Source organism: Crocodylus porosus, unplaced genomic scaffold (genome assembly GCF_001723895.1).
Source record: "Crocodylus porosus isolate Cpor-Errol unplaced genomic scaffold, CroPor_comp1, whole genome shotgun sequence".
Classification (NCBI taxonomy): Eukaryota; Metazoa; Chordata; order Crocodylia; family Crocodylidae; genus Crocodylus; species Crocodylus porosus.
In genome coordinates, this window is record NW_017728918.1 from 2,148,717 (window position 1) to 2,165,557 (window position 16,841).

The window sequence follows — 16,841 nt, forward strand, 5'->3', positions numbered from 1 at the left end:
GGACTGCTCCACCCACCAGCAGCTCACTCACTCTCCCCTCCCTGCCACCTTAAAGGCAGGTAAGACATGGGTTGACTTCACCCTAAATTGAATAGGTGTTTTTAAAAACCGACAGCTTCAGTTTAGGGTGAAGTATACCCCCATTCCCTCTACACGTGCCCTAAGGCTCTGATGTGGTAAGGAGGCTGGGAGCCTGATAAGCAGCTTTGTTGGGCTTCCCTCCCAACTCAACACATTGGAGCTTTGCTGGCTCAAGGCTCTAGTGTGGTGCAAGCACTGCAGTGACACCAGCACAGCACAGGGGCTGGTCCCAGCTGCCATGCTGTACAGGAGCCAGTTCAGGAGTTGGGATCAGGGCTTAGGTTATGCTGGTGTTGCCTCCAGCTCCCCCAGTACTGAACTACACTAGAGTTTTGAAGTGGTTCTGGTATGGTGTGTCTCCTGGGACCCACTCTCATGTTGTGCCAGTGTTACACCAGCCCCTGCTCCATACTGGAGTCTTAAACTGGCTCTGGTACAATCCCAGAACTGTGACTGAAAATCAGTCAGTTCAAGAGAGGGCAGTACTATGATCTCAATATGATACGTGCTAAGTGTATGTGCTGCAGCGCCAGGCACCTCAGCTTGTGTGCAGAGCAGACTCAATTGAGGCTGCTGTGATGCGGTGCATCAGAGCAGACAAATGTATGTGTATAAATGCCCTGGGTTCCAGTCTGTGCTCTCTCCAGGAGGTTAGAAATGTGGGTTCAGATCTCTTCAAGCAAAGGAGAGAACTGAAGTAGACAGATTTTTTCAGTTAAGTGAAGTGAAAACTTGGATAAACAACGAGGGGAGAGTATAAGAGCATTGCTCAGGCATGTTGGGATGAAATCAGAGAGGCCAAAGTGCAATTGGAGTTGCAGCTAACAAGGGACGTGAAGGGTAACGAGAAGGGTTTCTACAAGTATGTCAGGAACAAGAGGAAGGTCAGGTAAAGTGTAGGTCCTTTGCTGATTGAGGGAGGCAACCGACAGGCATGATGTGAACAAGGCTGAAGTACTCAATGCCTTTTTTACTTCAGTCTTCACAAGCAAGGTCAGCTCCCAGACTACTGCACCTGGCAGCACAATTTGATAGGAGATGAGAATCTGACAGTGGTGAAAGAACAGGTTAGGCACTGTTTAGAAAAGCTGGATGTTTACAAGTCCATGGAGCTGGATACAGCGCACCCAAGTGCGGAGGGAGTTGGCCAGTGTGTTTGCAGAGCCACTGACCATTATCTTTGAAAACTTGTGGTGATTGGGAAAGATCCTCCATGATTCTAAAAGAGCAAATATAGTGTCCATCTTTAAGAAAGGGAAGAGGGGGGATTTGGGGAACTACAGACCCATCAGCCTCACTTTAGTCCCTGCAGAAATCCTGGAGCAGATCCTCAAGGAATCCCTTTCTAAGCACTTGGAGAAGGTGACTAGGAGCAGTCAGCATGGATTCAGCAAGGGCAAGTCATACCTGAACAATCTGATTGCCTTCTATGATGAAATGACTGGCTCTGTGGATGTGAGGGGAGCAGTGGATGTGATTTTCCTTGGCTTGAGCAAGTCTTTTGAAATAATCTCCTACAACATTCTTGCCAGCAAGCTAAGGAAGCCTGGGTTGGATGAATGAACTGTAAGGTAGACAGAAAACTGGATGGAGCATCAGGCTCAAAGGGTAGTAATCAATGGCTCAATGTCTAGGTGGCAGCTGATATCAAGTGAAGTACCCCTAGGGTCTATCCTGGGACTGGTTTTGTTCAGTATCTTCATCAATGATCTGGAAGATGGCATAGAGTGCACCCCCAGCAAGTCTGCAGATGAAACCAAGCTGGGTGGAGTAGTTGCATACACTGGAGCATAGGGCTAGGATTCAGAGAGACCTCAGTGAATTGGAGAATTGGGCCAAAAGAAACCTTATGAGGTTCAGCAAGGACAAGTGCAAAGTCCTGCACGTAGCATAGAAGAGTCCCTTGCACCAGTACAGGCTGGGAACCAACTGGCTAAGCAGTAGCTCTGCAGAAAAGGACCTGGGGGTTACAGTGAACAATCAGCTGAATATGAGCCAGTAGCGTGCCCTTGTTGCCAAGAAGGCTAATGGCATCCTGGGCTGCATTGGTAGGAGTGTTGCCAGCCAGCAGAATAAGGGAAGTGATTATTCCCCTCCTTTCCCCTCACTGGTGAGGCCACATTTGGGGTACTGTGTCCAGTTTTGGGTCATCCACTACAGAAAAGATGTGGACAAATTGGAGAGAGTCCAGTGGAGAGCAGTGAAAATGGTTAGAGGGCTGGGGGACATGACTTATGAGGAGAGGCTGAGGGAACTGGGCTTTAGTCTGGAGAAAAGAAGACTGAGAGTAGATTTGATAGCAGCCTTCAGCTACCTGAAGTGGGGGTCCAAAGAGGACTGAGTGGTGGCAGATGACAGAACAAGGGGCAGTGGTCTCAAGTTGCAGCAGGGGAAGTTTAGATTAGATACTAGGAAAAATGTTTTCAGTAGGAGGGTAGTAAAACACCCAACAAGTTACTCACATAGGTGGTGGAGTCATTTTTAAGACAAGGATATACAAAGCCTTGACTAGGACGATCTAGTTGAGGGTGGTCCTAATTTGAGCAGGGGGTTGGACTAGACGTGACCTCCTGAGGTCCCTTCCAGCCCTCATTTTCTGATTTTGTGAACTGAACCCAGACCTCCCATATTCTGGGGAAGTGTTCTGATTACTGGATAGTGGGGGCATTGTCATCTTCTCTCTCTTTATTTGTGACTCTCATTTTAAATTTTTTCCATGTGAAACTATTCAGTGAATTCACCTAGGTGTAGCTAAGGCTTCAAATCTGATTTCAGTGCCATTGGATAAGCTTTATATTCAATTCATTATACCATATATTTCCAAATAATCTCATCTCCCTTTGTACAGGCTCTAGGATAAACCCAGATCACAGTTATATCTAGAATTCTATAATTGGAAATATATTTGTACATTAAGGTGAGTATTTTACTGTGCAAAATGTAAAATATCATGTGTTTTTTTTCTTCATTGCAGTAGGGAAGGAGATGCAGAGGGAAAAGTGAATATCTGTTTCTAGTGTCTGGAAGCAAATTAAATTCCTCAACACCCTTTAAAAATATTTGGCTGGACTAGTGGCTTCATAAAGAATTGTATTTAATGTTCCCTTGCTTTTAGTTAGGTAGTGTTTGCTGTCTGATTGTGTTCTGCTTGATAGTGTATTTTTCCCCTTGAGCTGGACAGATTTTGCTGGCTTGGCAGAAAGCACTGTTTTCTCTCCGAAGAGCCATTAAATCTCTCACCTGCATATCCTGTGCAGCGCTGCAGTTAGACGATAAGGTCTCTCACAGGTGACAGCATTGGTATTCTAACCTCTTTGAAGGGCGTTCTGCCTTGGTTAAAGCATCTCAAATGACAATGAAAACACAAAGTCATGTTAAATACCTTAACTGGTCTGACACACATCCACAAAATGGCAAAGGGATGCCTTTAAATAAGGTAAATTTAAAAAAATGTTTTGGGAACCAATAGCAGAATACATGAATCTGAATATTAAAATGCATACATATATTAATTGTTATTATTAGACAGGAGTACTGCAATACTGTTCTTAGATCCAAACCAATTACCAGGCATTGAATAAAAGCATAGTAAGACAGAGTGTCCCTGAGATTAGAGGTGAAAGACAAACCAGAAGGAGGGACCTGGGATTTTTTGAATACCCAGCCCTACATGATTTGCCCGAGGTCATATAGGAAGTCTGTACTGGAACCAAGAATTGAACTACTGAGTCTCACTCCTGTGCTTTATCCTCAAAACTGTCCATCTTCCTAAGTGAACAGAAGAGCTCTTTATTATGAGGATCCTGTGTTTTATATCCTGGGAGCTCTGTGTTTCTAGAAGAGTTGGTGCTGCTAATGGCATCTAAAGCAAAATTAGGATGTGTGCACCGTAGGCTCTTGCAGATGCCAGTCATATCTTTAATTTTGTTAGATAAATAAGAGCAGTGAACTACAGTATTAGGAATTGTTTAAAAGTCATTTGGCACATACAAAGAATGCCCTGAGCTTCAAAGCTATAATCTGGACACCCTGTGGTTCTCGGCATTTAGAGCTGTGTTTTGCAAGTCCTCATGTGCTCTTTGAAGAATTTAGAAGTTTAAATAGTTTAAATTTCTTTTTGTTATTTCAGTTAGTGCTGGCTCCTTGCTTGATGGGCATGTGTGGGAGTCATGCTTTGTAAACACCCCCTGGTACTCTTAACCCAGAAGCTTTCAATTTGAGTGTGTGCTGCAGACTTCTAGCTCTCCAGCCTTTATTCCAGATTATTCATAGAGGCCCATTCTGTGGGGTAGAGCTGTACTGCTGCCCGGCGCGTCCACGGGTGGCGGATAGTGGAATGATCTTCAGGGAAGGTTAACTGTGAAATAAGCAGGGGCAACTCTAACATGTAAGCAGTTGTGGACCAAGCTGCAGCAGGACCACTAGGATGTGGTGAGGACAGTAGAGATGGCAATGGTTTCCCTCCTGAAAAGTCACATATGTCCTTAGGTGGTGCGGTGACATGGCAAGTACAGGTCGCCACTATAATAAGCCTGCCCAGCTCCCAGCTCTGGGTCTACAAGTTCTCAACTGCAGAGTAGGCAGAAGATGTTTGAATTTCAGTGGCTGCAAAGGTGGGCAAAGGCTGTAGCAGAACGAGATCCCCAGTTGTCTTAGTCTCCTTGCCATTGGATCAAGGTCCCGTTGTCTCAAGAGCCATGTGGAAGCTGATGTGCAGCAGCTTCTTCATGATAAAAGAAGTCACACACAGGCATCTTCCATGCCCATTCTCCCACTGCCCCTAGTTTCTAGGATCCCTTCTTTGTACAAAATCCTTCTCATCCCTCAGCTCAGATGCATCACTAAGAAGTTCGTGCCATGGGCAGAACCCTGTTGTCTGTCCACCCCTGGCTGCTGCTGATGTGGTATCCCAGCATCTGGCTGCTACTGTTATGGCCCAGGGCAGCTGCTGCTGCAGCCAGGAATCTCTGGGGATCATCATGCCTCCACTCCATCTAAATCAGCACTTGGGGCTGGTATGCTCTCCTTGCCTACACCTACTTATGTCATTGCCCCAGCTATTACAAAAACATTGATGCTTCCCTCATTTCTGTAACCCTCTTGTTATACCTCTAGTGATAAATGTCTGTCTGATGTCTCGTGGAACTTAAGTGACACTGTTTTCCAGAAATTATATTTTATATATTTGTATGATGACTGTCCCTTTTCTACCATATTAGTGACTGAACCAGGTAGCTGTAGTCTTGTCTCTAACCTAAGCAAGAGCTGGTCTAGGTTAAGCTAGAGACAAGATTATAGCTAGAAGCTGCAATAAAGCTTATGCTCTGTGGGTTAGGTAGAGGGGAACTCATAACACAGTGACCAGCAGCTAAAAATGTTGGTGTGGAGCAGGTGGGAACACTGATCCTAGAGGCCACCACAAAATAATAATAATAATAATTGTAGTATGCCAAAATCCCCTGTGTTCCTGATGAGTCAGTGACATCAGCTGTGCCTGGTGGCATCATTTAAGCACCAGCATCTAGGTTATTTTATTTTATTTTAACTTAACTCCATGTCTGTTTTCGGATAGTTACTTTTATCTTCTATGAAGGATTGCTTCTCCTTCAGTGTTTTTTTTTTTTTTTTCAATCTTGGATTCCCAGATTCATGTTTTCCCTATCAGCTTAAAAGTAGCTTTGGAGAGTTATAAATTACTGTATGACAGATATTTCCTAAGCTGCAGAAGAATTAAACCTTATTTATTGTATATAAAGGGACCCTTTCCAAAAATCAAGGACAGTCAAGACACAGTGTAACTTAGGATTTTGCAAGCTCTCAAGTGCTTCTGCTCAGTAGCCAATTATCATTGCAGATGATTTTAGGATCAACTGAGGTTTTCTTTTCCTTGGTCAACCTATTCCAAATGCCCAAGCCAAGTAATTATGTGCCATATATTTCGAGAAGAAGTTTCAAAAAGTTCTCATGATTATTTAAGAGCAGAAATGGAACTGAGAGGCCCTTTCTTTGCCATTATTTGATTTTTTTTTTTTTTTTTTTTCCATCATTGAATCAACAATTCAGTGAAACTTCAGACAGAGGGACAATCTCATATAGCAAAGACTGGTTGAATAGTAGTTGTTGAAGATATAGCTGCTGCTTATTCATTGTGAAATTCCTGTTAATACTTTCTGGCTTGAAAACATTTGGATTTGATATACAATTTATCTAGTTACCATTGCTGAAGATTTTCAGAGTTGCTTTATTTTGTCTTTTTTATTGATGATCTTCCTGTTAAAGTAACCAGCCTCTGGAAATTCATCGTGTTTTGATAATACTTCAAAACCGACAGCAAAAGTAGTCCCATGCAGATGGCTTTTTCCAGGGACTAATTTGTTATTGTCTTAGCCATTGACTGTGTTCTTGGAAAATTGATTAATGAGCTTGGATCAGAGGCTTTACAGTCTAGAGAAAAGGTCATATCCTAACAGAGTTAGAACCCATGTATAATGCTATAAAAAGAGGCGTAACTGAATAATTCTGCATGGAACATTCCCTGGCCTTTGTATTTGGGAGTTAAAAGGAGGGCAGTGCGATGTTGTTTAAGGCCAGATTAAACCCATCTGTTAGGGGGATGTCTTCCCTGAGTGGCTCCTGCTGGCCATGACCAGTTGTTTCAGTCACTCACGCTATAGTATTTTTAATATTTGATTTTGAACTTCTGGGAGAAAAGAATAGGATCACTTTAGTCCCACCTCTTTTGAAGTAGCAAAGTCTTCATTCAGGTCAGTAAAATGCATGTAATTCATAGACACTGTTCCACCCTTCTGTGGCTTGTGCTTGTGCTGAGCCTCACTCTGTCCCCAGTTCCTGACTCCTTTTTTCAGGACAGTGACCAGCAGTCCGCTCCACTGGTGTCTTGTCAGGGCTTCTCCATGACCTGTACCGATTGACTCTGCCTAGCTTCTGTCTAGCCCTTTCCACAGGAAGGCACGTATAGCATATTTCTGTCCTGCCTTCACTTCCCCCACCTCCTCTTTCTTTAAGTCCTGACACGTCCTCAGCAGGTCTTCCCATCTGAGAAAAAATGGAACTATCAGGCTCTGCTTAAGCCAGAATGGCGGATGTGGCCGGACTCTATTTCCCAGCACCCCCTGCCCACATCACTACAGCTGGTTTCCATGGGGACCCCAGGAGTAGTGGGCCTGTGACAGCACAGGGCTAGGGTTTCCATGGAAACTGGCCCCAGCAGTGCTGGCAAGGTGCGCAGCTGGGGGTGGAGCTGCTTCAGGCAGGGGAGTGCAGGCAGCAGACAGTAGCTCTGCCCCAGCTCTGGATCACACTGTCACCACCACAAGATCCCAGCCCTGGCCCTGGAGTAGCTCCTCTTCCAGCCATGTGCCCTGCCAGCACTGCTGGGGCTGGTGCCCATGGAAACCCTGGTCCCATGCTGTCACGAACCCTGCTGCTCCTAGGATCTTCATGGAAACTAGCCATAGCATTGCAGGCAGGGGCTGCTTGGAAATGGAGTCCACTGCAGGTCTGATCTGGTTCTTGGGGCCAGACTTTGCCAACCCCGGGTTTATGCTTTTCACAGTGGTTTAGTGACTCTGCCAGCCAAGAAGTGGCGTGAAGGATTTTTCTGAATCGCCCAAATTTGTTACCATTCTCTTCCTGCTTCATGACAGTATGTGAGTGGTGGTTCTCAGTAATGGATCTATGATATATCCCTTTGCGGTTAAAATGGGAGTTGAGCAAGGCTATGTCATTGCTCCAAAACTCTTCTCAAAGTTCTTTGCTGCAGTGCTACATCTGACCACCAACAAGCTTTCAGCCAGCGTGGAACTAAACTACCAAATGGATGGTAAGCTGTTTAACCTCAGCCAATTTCGAGTCAAAACCAAGACCATTCTGACCTCAGTCATTGAGCTCTAGTATGCTGATGATGCTGTAGTGTGTATGTATTCACTCAGAAGCAGACATTCAGGCAATTGTTGATGTCTTTAATGAGGCGTACAAGAAAATGGGACTGATGCTTAACATTCAGAAGACTAAGGTCCTCCACCAACAAGCTCCTAATGAGTAAGTTCCCAGCTTCCATAATCCAGATCCACAGTGAGATTCTTTCTTAAATATTTTTAAAATTTAAATACCTTGGAAACTATTTCTTGCAGAAGGCTGACATCTACAAAGAAATCCAACATTGCCCCAGATGTGCAAGTGCAGCCTTTTAACACCTGAAGAAATGGGTGTTTCAAGATTGAAACATCAAATCTGGAACCAAGCTCATGGTTAATCAAGCAGTTGTGATCCCCACCTTGCTGTACAGAGCTGAGACATGGACAACATACAAGAGGCATCTAAAGTTGCTGGAGAAGATCATCAGCGCTACCTGTGGAAGATCCTCTAAATCCAGTGGGAAGACAGATGCACCAACATTAGCATTCTTTTGCAAGTAAACACCATGAATATAGAGGCTATGATCACTCAGCATCAACTTTGTTGGGCCGGCCATGTCATCCAGATGTCTGACTTCAGACTGCTGAAGCAAGTTTTATTCTCCCAGTTCAGCTAAGTCCTACACTCAAGAGGAGGGCAAACAAAGCGCTTCAGGGACATCCTCAAGGCCAACTTTAAAAAAATGCAACATCATTGTCAACTCGTGGGAAGCTATTGCTCAGGACCATCTCAAATGGAGGAAGAGTTTGCTGCAGAGATCTCAGTACTTTGAAACATCACAATGACAACAGGAGAAGGAAGAGTGAGAGTGGCAGAAACAGCATGTCACAAACCAAGTCAAGAATCCAGTGCCACCAACCTCACACAAGCACATGTCCGAGTGCAGTTAAGCCTGTCAATCCTGTGCCCTGCCCAGGCACTAGCCTGGCCCCGCCCCCTCAGCTGCTACCGTCCTGAGTCGATGACAGCCTCTGATCCCAGCCCCACATGCAGCTGGGGCAAGGGGGGGTGAGGTTTCTGTTCCTGTAGCCACCCCAAGGGGGGGAGGGGGAGAGGGCTGCAAGGGAAGGGCTCCAGGGTCTCCTCCCCACCACAGCAGCTCTGTCCAGGTCTGCCTGACTGGGGCTGCTGCAGGGAAAGGACTCCAGCATCTCCGTCCCCCACAGCATCCCTGTCCAGGGCTGCCTGACTGGGGCTGCTGCAGGAACACAGATCCTGGAGCCCTTCCCTTGCATCATCCCTGACTGGGTCACACCACAGTTGCTGGCTGCAGCTGTCAAGAAGTTGAAGGGGTGGGGGTGAACCTGGTTCATCTCTCCCAGACCCCAGCCAGCAAGCTGTGGAAGAGCCTTTATGGCAGGGGGGGATCCATTCCCCCACAGTTGTTAGCTGGTGGTGGGGCAGGGCTGGTGAGAGTGGCTGCCCTGGCAGCTCCTTTCCCCCCGGTCCCCCAGACAGAGAGCGTCTGTTCGGTTGAATTGTAAGCAGTATCAGGAGAAGAAGGACAGTAATGGTTGAAAGATGTCATATTGCTAAAACCACCACCTCTTAATTCTTCCTTTGCTTCTGTGGAGGCTTTTTCCACATAGAGCATCTGACTTCAGGTGCTTTTACCCAGGTCCTGGTCTGACTTTGCAGGGAAGGTGACCTCCGTGTCCTTGCTAAAGACAGTCAGGTAGAATAGTGCTTTTGGCATGAAAGTTGCCTGCTGGTTCCTTCAGGAAATAGGTAAGGGATCTTCAGGAGGAGGTGGTTAGGTTGAGGAACATTTATGAAGATGAAGACTTGGTACATAAAGGGATCTTTATGACCCTGGAAGAGAACCAGAGAAGACATTGGCGAAGTGTGCTCAGAAGGGTGGAAGCTCATCACCTCTAGCAGCACAGTGCTCCAGCTCTGAGCCCCCAAACTTGAGGTGAAGAAAAGACACAAATCTTTGGTATCAAAGGAGAAGAAGCATGCTCTTACTAGTGGAAGAAATGAAGCTGTAGACCCCAGAGGCTGAGAGATTCATGACTAGCACTCTCAAAAGGAAACAGGGGGCAGTAGTGGCAATTGATGACTCCATTCTCGGGGCCTAGTTGTATCCATCTGCTCATCTGGCATTGTATCTTGGGTGATCTGCTGCCAGTCAGGACCCCAAATCTGAGAGAAGAAAAATGAACGTGTTCCAGATGGAAGACTTATTTTTTGAATGTCTGTGTGTTAAGGTGAAAGGGACAGATAGTAAGGTTGATGATGTGGGCATCAACTACAGACCCCCAAATGAGGAGATGGACCAGGCTTTTTAAAATAACTCTGAAACAAAAATCACATGATGCATTAATAAAGTAGGATCTCCTGAGAGGCTAAATTGAAAGTGCACAGGTAGTCTATCAAGTTTCTGGATTGTGTTAGGGACAACTTCTGGCACAGATGGTGGATAAAACTGAGTAGGAGGAAGAATTTTCTCATTTTGCCGCTTACTAATAGGAAGGAATTGGTTGAGAATTTGAAAGTGGGAGACAACTTGGATGACACTAATCATCGTGAAGTAATTGCATTCTTCAGGACCCAGAAAGATACTGGAGCATACCATTAAAAATGTACATGCAAACATCTAGGGGGTAACAAGGTGAGAAGTTACAGACAACATACCTTTGTCAAGGACAAGTCATTCCTAACCAACCTGATTTCCTTCTGTATCAAGCTACTATATGTAGTTTGCCTTGACTTAGCATGACTTTTGACATGGTCTCCAATGACATTCTCATGAGAGGTAAGGAGATAGTGTAGATAAGACTACTAAAAATGGAGGTGTGACTAGTTGTAAAATTGTGCTAAAATGGTATTTGTGAATGAATGACTCAATGTCAGGCAGAGATAAAGTATTAAAGTGGGGTTCTCCGCAGGTCTGTCTTCAGTGCAGTACTGTTGAATATCTCCATTAATAACTTGGCACAGGGCTAGCCAAATGGTGGTCTGTAACAGCCTCTAAGGGGTTAACCTGTGCCCCCCCCCCGAGTCTCAGTCTGGGTGCCAGCTACTGCTGCCTCTGAACTGTCCAGCTCCCTCTTCCTCCATCTGCTGCCTGCCCCTGCCCCTGCCGCTGGAAGCAGTGCAGTGTTGTCTGAGGGACCAAGGGAGCCTGTGGCCAGGAACTGGGAGAGATCCAGGAACCCCAGCACACCTCCCCTCTTGCCTGCTCCTGGTTGATCATCTTTCAGGTCTCCTGCTTCCCCACCTACCTCAGGGCTTTGGTCTCCATCCCTTGGCAAACCTACTTTAAAGCCTCACTAGGCTAGCAAGCATGTCTGCAAAGATACTCTTCCTTCTCTTTGTCAGGTAGATTACGTCTCTTCCCAGAAATCAAAGAAGCCAAATCCCTGCTGGTGACACCACCTGCGCAGCCAGGTGTTGATCTGCAGGATGCACCTGCCCCTGCCCAGACCCTTTTCCTTGACCGGAAGGATCAACAAGAACACAACATGAGCCCCAGACCCCCTCACCCTTGCAGCCAGAGCCATACAGTCACTCTTCCTACTCTCAGGGTCAATGATAGCAGCAGCATTGGTGCCCAAATGGATGAGCAGCACAGGGCCAGAGGGCTGGATGAACCTTGGTAGTCCTTCCGTGACATATCAGATCCGGGCTGTAGCAGTCTGCCTGTGGCAGCACAGAGCTCAAAACAGGCTGCAAAACCTGTCTGAGAAGCAGGGTAAATACCTGCTGCAGCTAGAGAGCAGTGACTGCAGTGTAGAAACACCTTATTCTGTCTGTGAACCTGGTTGTTAAGAGATCGATGGTTTTTAGGATTAAAACAAAAACTATTAAAATTAAGCAGATGCACCAACAATGAAAGTTATTCTTGGATCACGAGATATGAAACATTACCTTTCCTTTGATATAAAAACCGTGGGAACAAAGATTGACTTGAAATATTCTTACAAGCCATGGGACCAGCTATGCGATGTATTTTTAGCTGTACATCAGTAAACTGTTAAAGTATATGTAGACTAGGTATTTGGCATGGGTAAATGACTTGGCTTCATTGGGGTCAGTGGATCTAAATCAATTTAGATCTGCCAAAAATCTGTCCATTCATGTTTAGAAACACCTTCAAGGACAGGGGGGATAGTAGTCGCTCAACTCAGAGCCCTAGCGTGAAGTATCTCCTGTTGGTTATTCTGTGAACGCAAACCAACTTCTAATTCACAAAAAAGCTAACCCAGTATCCTGCACAATATACCTAGTTTAGTCACTGCTGTCTGTGTCTTGAGCTGTGCTGATTGCTTCCTGCAAGGTCATTGAACCACCCAGCGTCTGATGGGTCGCGCTCTGTAGCTCTGCTCAGGCAAAACCTGCTGCTGTTAAAATCTACATCAGTACAGTAGCAAAAACCAAATAGCAACAAACAAACCTTTGGCTTCAACCCTTTAAATTTTTTAACGCAAAGTAAATAAGGCCAGCTCACCCCAAACTGTCAGATTCCAAATACAGAATTAATTTACATGCAAAGCGGGAGCTCGCAGTGTCGGGAGATCTTTTCTTTCCAACAGAAGCACTCAGCTGAAACAACAGCTATGACTCAGTTGCCAGCAAATGCTGCCTGAATTGATTTAGTCTGAGTTCAGATTTAGCACATAATCATGTTCAATTTGATCCAGTGTGCTGCCTGGAGATAAAAGGGTTGAAAAAATAGATTTAGCTTATGTCAGTCTTGGTGGTGATGTCATGGCCACGAGAGGCAGGATAGTGCTGTTAGTATGCTGTGCCGGCTCCGTTGGTGGGTGTGTGCAGCGAAGGCAAGGAACAACTCCGTTAAGTGCAGAGAGCTTGTGTCAGAGGCTTACAGTTGTCGTCAGCACTGAGAGCAGAATTTGGGACTCTTCAAAAGCAATACTGAATTGGAAATTTCCCAGTCATTCATAACTCTGAAGCTGCCTAACTCTTTGTGTGCAAGAGGGGGGGATGCCAGCCCGTAGCATGGACTGTGATGTCTCCACTCTGGTTGCCTGTGGGGTGGATGTGGAGATTTTTACCAATCAAGAGGTTAAGGTATGCACCTGCAATCCTTTTGTTACAAATGCTTCTCATAAAAGCCTTGACAGCAATAGGAATAGGTATGTAGCAGTTTAAAACAAGAAGGCAGATGAAATGCTGCTGCGCTAGTAAATACATATGCAGTGCATGAATATCAGCATTGCAAGAAATGAGAGAGTAATGATTGCTTTCCAGTCTGCTTTGATACGCTGACAGCGCAGCCTTTTGTTTACTATTCAATGATAAAAGAAACGTTATATAACACGAGTCTGTGTGTGTTTCATCTTGGTAACAGAAATGACTCATTCTTAATTTCTCAAAGATGCGTTTATTCCAGTGTCACTTTTGTAGATGTGCATTATAATAGGTATCAATTGCTGCTTGACAATTCAGACACAGGAACAATACATTAGTTTAGGGCTTAGCTTTGCTATATCTTTCTCAGGTGATTTTTTTCCCCCAGGTTTTTGCAGCCGTTATGCTTCTTGCCTTTAAAGTTAAATCAAGCATTAGGTATTTTTAAAGGATTAAAATTTTGTAGCAAGTATTTTTACTACATCTGCAATGTAAGTATTTATACAAAGTTAGATGTCTTATGTACAGTATGAATGACTTGAAGACAATGTACATCTTAATATGCAGTGCTTATCTTCTTTGATTTCCTGCAGCAGTTGTCTAATTGTCACCGGTAATTGCTCACTGATGAAACCAGTTCTTTTCCAATTTTATTACAATAAAAAGAACCCCAACAAAGTAAGATTTCAAAAGACTCATTTTAAATATGTCTTTCACAAATCATTTCAAAGAGCTTGAAGGCATAATGCAGTGAGATTCAGCAGTTTATTTAAAGGGCACAGATACGGCCAACCAAATGTATTGTACTGTCCTACAGTTTTGGAAGAATGCAGGAGGAAAAAAGGAAAGGCTCTGCTAATGTGGGCCAGATTGTGAAGCCTTTCTTCCATTTATGCCCATGAATAGTCCTCTGAAGTCAGGGGCACTATTTGTGTGACTAACTGATCATTTCCCAACAGATTGCGTTTTTTCATTTGATACTTTATTTTTCTGTAAAAGTGTGTTCATATGGTATCATATATAAATTGCACAACTGCTTATGATTTACCAGTAGGAGGCCCTTTAATTTAAGAAACCAGTCTTTTAATGCAAAAGCCTTAATGCAGTTTGTGAATGGATTCAGATATCTAGTTGCTGGTTCATGGCTGTCTGAATGGCAACACTCCTGTCAGCACTGTGACATGTTTTTTGTAGTTGAAGGGGTGCAATATATTGGTAAATGTTTGATTGTGCTCATGTTGCTTCACCTAAAGTATAATAGATCTGACATTTAGAGTCTTAATTGTATTCATGGGGGATGGGTTCAGAGAAATTGAGACTTTTATGCTGAATGCAGATTGTGCATTAAAGGTACTTTGTACTATAGTAATGATAACAGTCAATAGAAAGACTCCAGTTGACTTCAGCCAGAATTGGATCATGTCCATTGTGAACAGCAGCATCCCGGAGGAATGACTGAGGAATGTGGGGAAAAGAAGGGAGCAAAAGGTTTACAGCAGCATTAAAGAAAGAAATTGGCACATGGCTCTACAATTTCATACCACACTGGTTAAGGGATGGTATTGTGCATCAGACTGGTTAAACTTGCTGTTAGCTTATGTTACAACTTCCTTAATTCAAATTTTGGAACAAATTACTGGGTGGAACGACTGGGCATTCTGTATTGCAGACTGCATTGTAGCGTAGAGATATCCAAGGTAGCTAAAACTAGCCGGCTCAGATACCGGAAGTAGTGTAGCTGCAGCAGCAGGGAGCAGAGCTTAGCCTGATTTACCCTTGCTTCTTGGCAGGGTGATTTGGCCGCCACTGAGTTCCATACTGCTGCAGCTAGACTATCTCCAGCACCTGACCTAGCCAGCTACTAATGCATTACACTGCAGTCTGCACGGTAAGAATAGCCATTGTTAATGATTCAACATTCCTGAGACATAAGGCTGGAGAAAGCTATTATTGTTGGTGTCTTGGCCTCCAAGGAAACTTCAAGCAAAAACAAGAAAGATAGTTTTCTAAAGTCTGCTATGGAAGGAGCTCAGACATTATGTTGATGGATAGACTGTAATATAAAACCCTATGGTTGATGGATAGATGGTTAGGACTTGAAACAAAATGGAAAAAAAAATCATTTTCAGAGGGAGGTGGGCACGAGGCTCAAACCAAAACAGCCAAGTGAGGTTCCCCAACTTTTGCAGGTCAACTCTGAGGCATCAGGAGATTGGAAACGGAAGATCTATGTTCATATACAGGCAGTCCTTGACTTACAGCGTTTCGAGTTACAACGTTTCGCACTTACAACTCTTATAAATTGACACCATTTTAACTTTATGACATCAGTTTTGACTTTACAACCCTTGATCTGATGTGACACCACACCAGCGAACAAGTTTGCTGTGTCACTCAGTCACTCATCTCCCTGGAGAACATCTGTCCAAACTTCCTTGGACACATTCTTTAAGAAAGCAGACAAAACTCTAGAAAAACCTGGAGCCAGGACTCCTGAGAAGACTCCAGCCAAGAGCCCTTAAAAAAGTCCAGCCAAGTCACCTTAAAGAAGTCCTTCCAAATCAATATGATTGCTATTTATAATATAAATACATTAATGTAGCTATACTACTCATCTATAACTGATCGAGTACAAAATTCTGTGGTATTTTTGGTGGAAAATAGGGTATCGGGCCTTGGTTCAGGAACGAATCCCCCATTTCTAACTTTGTTTCTTATGAGAAAATTGGTTCTGAGTTGCAACGTTTCAACTTAAGACACGTTTTTCAAGAACCAGTTGTGTCGTAAGTCTGAGGACTGCCTGTACTCTAAGGTATTTCATTCTAATACATTATAGCTGTACTGTGAGCATGCCTCTTCCTTCACATCCGAGAGACATTATCTCAATAATAATGAGGAAGTACTAATGGGTGACAATTTTCTTATGTGTATGGTATATTGTAGGTCACTAGGATTCTCAATATGGGCTAAGAATCCTTTAGGATTAATTTTCCTGTGCCAGTGAAAAGAACTTAAGCCTCAAGATTTCTGTTGATGCAATGGCCCCACTCAGTTTATTTCATTGACATCTAGTTAAAGAGATTAAATGAAGCTCTGGAGAAAACTGTGAACTATACTAAGCTATCCAATCACAGGTTTCAGTCTCCTGTTCCCTGTGAGTTGCTCCTTAGAATAATAAGTGGCAGTTCAGAGAACAGGTAAAACCAGCACAGACATCACCATGTACCTTAGAACAGAATCATTGAATTATTGAAAATGAGAATTGGAAGGGACCTCAGGAGGTCACATCTAGTTCAACCTCCTGGTCAAAGCAGGACCATCCCCAACTAGATCATCCTAGCTGAGGCTTTGTCCATATGGGTCTTAAAAACCTCCAAGGATGGAGCTTCCACCACCTCTCTGGGCAACCTGTTCCAGTGTTTTAATACCCTGCTTGTGAGAAGGTTTTTCCTAATGCTTTTCCTGGACTTCCAAGGGAGGTGGTGCTTTCCCCTACCTTGGAGGTGTTCAAGAAGAGATTAGACAAACACTCTTTACTGCCTAGAGCAGGAGGTCAGACTCAATGATTTACAAGGTCCCTTCCAACCCTAGAAATCTATGAAATCTATCTATAATATCTAATCTAATCTAATCTTCTCTTGCTACAACTTGAGACCATTGCTCCTTGCTCTGTGATTGGTCACCACTGAGAACAGTTCAGCTCCATCCTCTTTGGAACTCCCCCT

The 16,841-nt window shown here is 44.2% G+C and overlaps 1 protein-coding gene across 3 annotated transcripts in view; it reads left to right on the forward strand.

Moving 5' to 3' along the window:
- RCAN2 (regulator of calcineurin 2) overlaps window positions 1-16,841 on the forward strand; it is a 157,737-nt gene that overhangs the window by 68,586 nt on the left and 72,310 nt on the right. The window contains exon 1 of one of the 3 annotated variants that reach the window (XM_019537122.1): window positions 12,734-13,056. The exons of the other annotated variants lie outside the window; for them this stretch is intronic. Coding sequence (XP_019392667.1) covers window positions 12,970-13,056 — 87 coding nt within the window. The 5' untranslated portion in view covers window positions 12,734-12,969. Of the gene's footprint in view, window positions 1-12,733; window positions 13,057-16,841 lie in introns of those variants that run through there. 3 annotated transcript variants of the gene reach the window in all.